General features: G+C 37.9%; 1 protein-coding gene across 2 annotated transcripts in view; it reads left to right on the plus strand.

Annotated features, from left to right (window-relative positions):
- The first annotated feature begins 2,603 nt into the window (after window positions 1-2,603).
- Window positions 2,604-9,182, plus strand: part of Asic5 (acid sensing ion channel subunit family member 5) — a 26,969-nt gene continuing 20,390 nt past the window's right edge. Inside the window, exons 1-2 of one of the 2 annotated variants that reach the window (XM_029538015.1) lie at window positions 2,604-2,618; window positions 6,138-6,444. In XM_029538015.1, the coding sequence (XP_029393875.1) occupies window positions 6,224-6,444 (221 nt within the window). In that variant the 5' untranslated portion in view covers window positions 2,604-2,618; window positions 6,138-6,223. Of the gene's footprint in view, window positions 2,619-3,531; window positions 3,601-6,137; window positions 6,445-9,182 lie in introns of those variants that run through there. The other variant, XM_021197031.1, reaches the window with a different exon arrangement.

Consider the following 9,182-nt stretch of genomic DNA (forward strand, 5'->3'; position numbering starts at 1 on the left):
CCATTCAGTGTTAAGAGCTCTTTGGAATGTTGAGGAGCTTGGAAGATAATGTTGAGAACAGTGCAGAAGATGGAAGCCTGGCTTGTGTAATTTCAGAGGGAAAATTAAAGACTTTTCAGGGAGATTGCTATTTTGGATTGTGAAGATTCTGTGGTTCTGGTTAGCTGGGGCTGAAGAATCACTGCTTGTGGACGTTGTACATCGTGGTGCGCACTAGGCTCCGCACCACGATGTACAACGTCCACAAGCAGCCGAATAAACCCTTTCCTCCCCAACTTGCTTCTTGGTCATGATGTTTGTGCAGGAATAGAAACCCTAACCAAGACAGTGTTCATGAAAAAGGCCTGAGAAAGATCAAGCCAGGCCCAATCCCAATATAGATGTAGGATGGGCTCATGAAGTCCACATCCTCCTCAGTTAAGAAATGTTTAGCAACTGGTGGCTCCTGGATGAGGGGGAGTTAGCTCTCTTCAACAATGCAGTCTCTGGTGGCTTACCCACGTTCTGATGGTCATCTCTACACCCAGGCATATATCGACAGCACTGAGTGGACTTCAGTTTAGAAAAGAATACATAAACTTGAGTGAGAAAATGTTGAGGGGAAGATGGAGAAATTTGGAACTGAGGAACTGGGGAACTAAAAGTTAGTATATTCTTCTATAAAATTCCTAAACAATAAAAGAAAAATGATCAATCAGACTGACATTTCAAAATAGCAACTAGCGTCAATATAAAACAAGCCACTAAAAACAAACAAACAAACAAAAACAAAACCCTCTGACCAACATGAAATTTAAGTTTTTAAAAGAAAATTAGTCATTTTAATTTAAAATGGTCTTTACCTAAAGAATACTGTAGCAAAACCATCACCTGTACTTGTGGGTTACAAGAACTTAATTCTACAAAGAGTACACATGCATGGACCCATGGCTCCAGCTGCATATGTAACAGAGGATGGCCTTGTCTGGCATCAATAGGAGGTGAGGCCCTTGGTCCTGTGAAGGCTTGAAGCCCCAGTGTAGGGGGATGCCAGGGTGGGGAAGCAGAAGTGAATGGGTGGGTGGGGGAACACCCTTATAGAAGCAGGGGAAGGGGGATGGGGTAGGGGATTTCAGGATAAACAGACAAAGGGATAAACATTTGAAATGTAAATAAATAAAATAGCCAATTTAAAAAAAACACTTGGTTCTAACACTTTTTATTTAATGTTATTTCAGACCCAAATTGACAGATACACTGTTAAATTTTTTATTCTCTTACACACATGGTAAGCTGATAATTTATTTTTCAGAGTTACGAAGAACAAGCCAAACATCTATCTTAAGTATAATAAAAATATATACATTCTCTGAATATAAGAGAGGAGGAGGAGGAGGAGGAGGAGGAGGAGGAGGAAGAGGAGGAGGAGGACGAGGGAAAGGAGCAAAGAAGAAGGGCAAGAAGGGGCATGCACTCTCCCAAAGAGAAAATAAAACATAAAGTTTTACTTCAAATCAAAAATGCAAAGTAGGAGCCAAATGACAGAGTGCCTGACTTGGTAGTGAAACAATTGCTTAGTTTGAGCAGAAGCCCAGGTCCCATTGCCACACTCACAATAGAAAAGAGTAATGAAACCATATGAATATGTCAAAAGTAAAAATAACAAAATTACCCTTCAATAACTAAATCGCTAACACAAACTGTACCTCTGTAACTGGGACTGGGCCAGAGTAAATACAGTCCTCTAGACAGTGTTCATTGATTCTAAGGATCGCTTGTGCCCGGAATCTAAGTGAAAGGTCAGTTGAGTTTGCTGTCTACTTTTCTGTCCAGCAGGTTTTATTTAATCTTTTATTATTTGTCAGCACTAATAAGTCATCGTTTGTTGGTGGTGCTGCAAGTGCCTCAGGGGAGATAATGATGACTCAGAATTCTCTCAGTTCTCCTGGGCTTGGCTTAATTAGGCGATTCTGTAGCTTTCTTTACGTTTACTGAGAAGTGGGGTGGGGTAGGGAAGAGGGGCTTACAAGTCTGTCTTCTGTCACATACCCTTATTCCAAACAGCATCACCATCAGAGAGTGAAAGTGTGAGCCTCTATGTTTAACTTTAATTGGGTAACTTAGAATGTGAAAAGGCCAGGTTTACAAAAGAACAAGGTATATCTGTGAGGAGAATCCTTGGTCTTGATTTCAAACAAGAAAGGGAGTGAAAATGGAGAGGGAATTATAACTTCACAAACAAGTTGAAATTCAAATTTGATTCAGTCACTAAGCAAGCACAGGCAAGAGTGACTTCTTGACAAAACCAAACCATGCAAGCCCAGTGTACTGGCTAGTTTTGTGTCAACTTGACATAGCTGGAGTTATCACAGAGAAAGGAGCTTTAGTTGGGGAAATGCCCCCATGAGATCCAGCTGTGGGGCATTTTCCTCAATTAGTGATCAAGTGGGGGAGGCCCCTTGTGGGTGGGACCATCTCTGGGCTGGTAGTCTTGGATTCTATAAGAGAGAAGGCTGAGCAAGCCAGGGGAGGCAAGNCAGTAAAGAACATCCCTCCATGGCCTCTGCATCAGCTCCTGCTTCCTGACCTGCTTGAGTTCCAGTCCTGCATCCTTTGGTGATCAACAGCAATATGGAAATGTAAGCCAAATAAACCCTTTCCTCCCCAACTGCTTCATGGTCATGATGTTTTGTCAAGGAATAGAAACCCTGACTAAGACACCCAGTTTCAGTTATGGTATTAGAGTTTCCCAATAGATGTCCAATGTTGAAGGGAAAAAAATGCTTGTGAAATATTACCATGACAAAGGCATCAGGCTCTACTGGAGAAACATGTAATTACTGTGTGTGGTCAACAGATGGCAGCATTTATACACATGGATACATATCAGCATTTATTAATAATACTAATGGTTTAAGTTCTCAAAGGTGTTACTATGAAAAAGGTGGCCTTTGTGATTTGGCAAATTTATACTATTTTAATTAGTATTTCTTTTTTAGTTAGTATCTTTTTTTCTTTTGTAACTTTATTATTCTTCTATTTCCACTGGTCACTCTGTTCCAGGTGTATCTCTTTTATGAAAGAAACTTCAAAACAAAGATACATCACGCCCACAAACACACACACACACAAACATACGCACATACAAACACATGCACACACGTACACACACACAATCACAGTTTCATTTGTATGATGCTGAAGGTTAAGTAAAACATGAAGAGACTGTCATCTAGGTATCCGCTGGTGTGATCAAAGGCAACTGTGAGGTCACATCTTTTCTTCTTTCTTTGTTTCTTTCCTTCTCTCGTTTTCAGGAAGTGGGTTTTCAACAATGCTTTCTGGGTTTTAATCTATCATGGCCTCTTGCCAGTCTATAAATGCCCATAGCTGGTTCTGTCAGTGTTTTTTGATTTACAGATTAAGTGCTTCATGAGGCTTAACATAGCAACACAAATATTTAAATTGCCCTCCCAGTTTACAACCTTAAGTGCTGTATTTTATATAAAAGGCACAAAATGAATATTGTTATTGAAAAAATTGGATGCACCCAGAGGACTTGGGATCACTGAGAGCAAAACATGGAACATACTGAGAAATCACAAGTGCATGTGGAAAAAGGTAGGAGATCCTTAAATAGCAGCACCCACCACTCCTAAATACTGGAAATAAGCAGAGAGCAGAGGTAGGTTTCATCCTTGGAAAACTGGATTCTCAGTATTATGTTCACGGTAACAAATATGAGTTTTAAAATGAATAATACAGTTTTAGGGCTCAAAATACTACAAAAATATTACTGTATGTTACAATCGACTTTTGTTTCTTTGTTTCTACACAGTATGCTTGCGTTCCTAAAGTGTTTCTATAATGACCAACCTTTTTAATGAAACTTTTTGTTGATTCACCGGAAGAAATGTACTTCTGTGAGAGAAGTTTAAAGCCTCAGATGTGTGGATTGGTGGTCTGCACTGCCTGTTTTGAGCTTCCTGACAGGCATATATCATGCTGTAGGTTGTCTTAATTTGAAATACTCAAAAAGAAAAAAAAAAAAAACCACTATGTTTCGAACAAATAGTAGGAAAAGCTTCAGTAAGGTTAACACAACTATCAGTGTTTCTATCTTAAAGAGTTGACATCCGAAATGCATTACTTGGGTCGTGTTTGCAGCCCTCTGTACTGTGTCTGACCAGAGACTTAATCCTAGATTACTCTTCTCACTAAGAGCCCACGTCCCTTCAATAGGAAAGGTGAGAGTTGCTAGGGACTGAGCTGTTTCTTTAATCAGGGTAAAGCCTTCACAAATGCTTCCAAGCTTTGATTAAGGAATAAGAATAGATCACAGTTAAGCTTATTTTGTTAAGTAATATTGTTTTTTCAGCCTTCTGATTTTATCTGAAACTTTGACAGTTTGTGCTGATTAACCAGATACTAAAAGAAATGTTAAGTAATGCTGTTATAGATGATAGCACAGTTCCAGAAAGTGAGAATAATATAAACATGATAACATAGTTTGTGATAGCTTTAACAGTGTAACGGCATTTGTGAATGCTCATGTACATTGCGTGAAATGGGAAACTTTAGAAAATGCATTTTATATCATTAGCTTTTCTAAACTGAAACAAAAACATATTGATTAGAAACTAGTAAGTTATTAAACTAAACTTAATGATGAGAAAAGATTGGAGCTTTTTTGGAAGAATGTTAATACTGCATAATTGACAAAAATGATATTTATTGAATTAAAACAAGGATTTAAAATTAAAATAACTTCATTGTGATAATTTATAGGCTTTTAAAGATCTCATCTCTTTCTTTTGTTTCTGAGGTTTGTGTTGTTATTTTTATTAGTATTATTTGTGTGTGTGTGTGTGTGTGTGTGTGTAAGATATGAGCTGGCTGCCAAGGTGCCACTGCACAGGTATGGAGCTCAGAGGATAAATCTAGGTAGGTGGTTCTCTCCTTTATCCTTTCCGTGTGTTTCAAAGATGTGACTTAGGTCATCAAGCTTGCAGAACTAACTCCTTTACCCAGTTAGAGACAGCCATCTAGTCATCTTGCTTGTCCAAGCACTCACTTTGGAAGCAGGAACTTTAAATCATTCCTTAAACCCCTGAATATTTACATTTCCTGTATCACTACAAGAAAAGTAAAAATATTTAATAATGCTGAATACTTCTTCTGATCTATGTTACACACTTAATGCTGTCTAAGCATTACACTATTTAACATGAAAAGCCATAAGGCAGATGTTATCGCTGCCAGTTAATAGAAGTAGAAGGAGAATGCAGACATGGCTGAAGTTGCCTCGGTTACAGGAGAGGAGACCTAGAGCTGAAGTTGAAGCCTCCAATTGCAGATGGACCTCATCCCATTAACTTGTCGGAGAGGCTTTGCATCTTCCATCACCAAATCAAAAGAATAGTAAACTACAGGAAATTCTGGAAGACTATTTTACATATCATCAAAAGTATTTTAGTGAAACTCTCGCTGATCTTGACCAACAAATATCACTAATCATTATTTAATTTATTACTAGGAATTTCAAAAGTACCCGTTCATTTTCTAAGCAGGTAGGAAGCTGATCGAGTCACTGAACTGCAAACCCGGCATTCTGATGAGCCAAGAGAGGGGTAAAAACAGTCGTGCTCAAAGCATACAATGCACAGACATCACAACACCAAAAATGACAGCATGGTGACAAGAATTAGCTGTAGCACTTGTTTGTGACTTCGCTGAGGACTCTTGGGGAAATGAGCCTAATCCAACTCAAGGAGCTCTGTGGTTTCCTGGGGTGGAAGACTAATTAAAAGCTAGGACTACTTTTAAAAGTTATGAGCTGTCATGAACAGCACATTTGAAGCTGGACTTAATGACACACCGATAGGTTTCTGCTATGAGTATATCTCTCCTAACCAGAGCTGGTTTCAGATGGCCTTAGCTTATTAGCAGTAGCTTTACCTAGTTGGTGCTTTTCCTGATATCTGAATAAACCATCTACTGCAAAATGATTCTGGGACCTTTACAAACTTCATATTAGAAAGATAACCTGTTTAGTCTCTTCTGACTTGCAGGTTTTATGAATAGCTTTTCCTAACTCATTTACTTGTTTTTGTTTGCTTGTTTGTTTGTCTGTCTGTTTCTGTTTTTTGGGGCACTAGGACTCTTAGGAAAGATAAAGCATTACCTTTCAAAGAGACCACTGCCATCTCCAACTGACTGGAAGAAGTTCGATCAAGACTTTGCCATGTCCACTTCCTTTCATGGGATACATAATATTGCCCAGAACCAGAACAATGTTCGAAAGGTGATCTGGCTGTCTGTGGTGCTGGGCTCTGTCTCACTCTTGGTGTGGCAAATCTACAGTCGTTTGGTCAATTACTTCACGTGGCCAACGACAACATCTATAGAAGTTCAGTATGTGGAAAACATCGAGTTCCCAGCTGTGACACTCTGTAACTTGAACAGGTATGAATCATTATCGTTTTCATCATGATTTTTTAAAAATTAATTTAAGCATGAATTTACTTGGAAGATTATCATAAGATTTTCTGATGCAGTATTTAAAGCATTGGCATCTTTAAATTGAATATAAAGTACAAAGTTAGGAAAGTAGAGAGGGTTGATAATTTTTTCATACATCTATTCATTTTCCTTTCCCTTGCTTCCTTGTGCAGCAATATGCTAGGTTAGGACTATGTTCCAGAATATATATATATATATATACATATATATATATATCAACATATAATTGTGGAGAGACAAAAGGCAGAGCTCTATCTATTTATATATAATATATTCATCCATTTTACATATTTTCTGTGATATCAGTTCAAGTAATGCAGTTTTCTTAGTTTCTGTGGTAACTCCAGAACTAGGATACGTTGTACGTGTTCTGAGAGGTTTGTGAGACTCTAGTCCTTCAAAGCTTTAATTTCCACATTAAGGTGTCAGAAGACAAAGAGAAGTCACCCTTTTCTTCTCACAAGAGAAAAGATCTGCTGTATTCATGGCCTCACACTATTTAAATGGCATGCATGCTGGCCAAGGCAAGGCTCGCTTGCAGGTACACTTGATTAGAAGAAGCTAATACAGTTGAAAGACCCTGTGAATGGATCCACAGACACTGGTCTTGGAGATTCAACAGTAACTAGCGGGCAAAAATATTTTCAGAAACTAATTTTCTGAAGGAAATACAGCAGAAGAAGACATGATCCACCCGGGATATTTCCACTCAGAAATGAACGTCAACACCAGCTGTGAAGCTCTGTACAACTCAGATAGGTTTTCTCTTTCCCATCCTTCTTTGCCTCAGCATGACAAAAGTTGCCCTCTAGTGGTGTGGGGCAAGAAAAGCGAAGCTTCCTATGCTGCACCTCCAAGCCAGGGCTTCCCATGTGTCCTGGGACACTCAGGGTGGGTGGGGGCAACGTGTTATCTGCAGGGAGGTCCATGTGGCAGAGACTAAGCTTTAGATGAGTGTAACGTAGGGCATTCAGGATACCCTGAATCGCTTCGATTCCCTCGTGTCAGGTGGAAGAAAGGTGTCAGAGGCTCTGCTTTCAACATCCCCTTGTGTTGAGCTACTTATCAGTAGGAAACTGACAGCTGATTTGAGAAAATGTTGCTCAGGGACTCATGATCATATCTACAAAAGGTTCAAAAGTTTTAATAAGTCTTTGGTGGCCAGGTATGTGTGGGGACTAGAATGCAAACCGCAGGCTTTCCCTATCCTGACCTGATGACACAATTCTTTTCACTAATAACCAAGTTATAAAACAGAAAATTATGAGTGTGTAAAAATGCTGAACACAAAAGGGAAAAAATAAAAAAAATATGAAAAAAGTAGTAATAATACTATTATTATCATTTTATTTTTAGAAAAGGACTACATTCTTATCCATTGCACTGTTTAATAGAAATATTACATTTCTACTTAAAAAGTAATGCAAACTTGTCAGTGACTTCATCAATATCAGCCTCTTAGGGCATTAGTGTCTAGTATACTCAATATCGCATTCAGTATAGTCTTTATATATTTAACCTAGTAGATCCCTGCTGGAGTTGTCAATCTGCCTCACCTATAAATTATTAAAAATATCCATTAATGTAAAAATTGAAAAGTTTCTTTACACAAGGCAATGTACAGACAAGAAGAGCTAATCTCATAAAGGTATATTTGGCACGAAGTCATAAAAATTAAGTTGTGCAATAGATTCTGGAAAATGAGCTATTATTCATGGGCATTTTATTTGGAACTACTTCAGTAAATTATTAATAGCTCTGTATCACATTACTGCTAAATATCATCATTATAGAATTCATCACATATTTCCTTTACATTTTCCAAAACTATGCATTCTTTTTCCTTCTACTAAAACTAGAGATCATGCCTTATGGATAAAGAGTTCATATGGTTAACCGTTATTTCAAAACCCATGGCTCAAGTTCTTCTGCGTCTCTTTCTTTACAGCCATTGTGCTCACTTATTTTCCACACACACACACATGCAGGCTCACATGCAGGCTCACGTGCATACAGACTATAGGATTTTTAATGAAATGTGTTAAAAAAAAATGTCACTTACTGAAAAGGAGCAGTAAAATGTTGCAATATACTCAAATTCTTCTCCAGATCCCTTCTCTTTAAAATTATCTGTCAACTACACAATTCTTGTTAATACATGCTTCAATATCTTGGCAGGACACAACAAAGGGTTGAACTAGTAATTAATTCAGGAATCAAGTGAAAATGGTTAATTTATGTCATATGATTTTAGGAAACTAGTTTGGAGCCCCCTGGGCATATAAGAATATATTTAGGAATTGATTTCCAGGTATTAATTGTTTATGGAAATAAATAAATTCTGTTAAATTTTGCTATATATTCTTCATATAGTAGGCTCAATAGATATTATGTATATATGATTTTGAAAGGATATGTTTCATTAAAAAATTAATGCAAATATTGTGGAAACAAGGAGCAAGGTTTGTCTTGCAGTTTAAAGTTCTGAGTCTAGTCCTGTGGATGGGACACAAGAAATCTACCTTTCTCCTACACCCCAAGCCATTAACAACAGTTTTTTAGGGAATAATATCTTTTATTATTATTACTTTCTTTATTTACATTTCAAATGCTATCCCGAAAATTCCCTATACTCNCCCCCGCCCCTGCTCCCCTACACACCCACTCCCACTTCTTGGCCC

The sequence above is a fragment of the Mus pahari genome, chromosome 4, assembly GCF_900095145.1.
Source record: "Mus pahari chromosome 4, PAHARI_EIJ_v1.1, whole genome shotgun sequence".
NCBI lineage: Eukaryota > Metazoa > Chordata > Mammalia > Rodentia > Muridae > Mus > Mus pahari.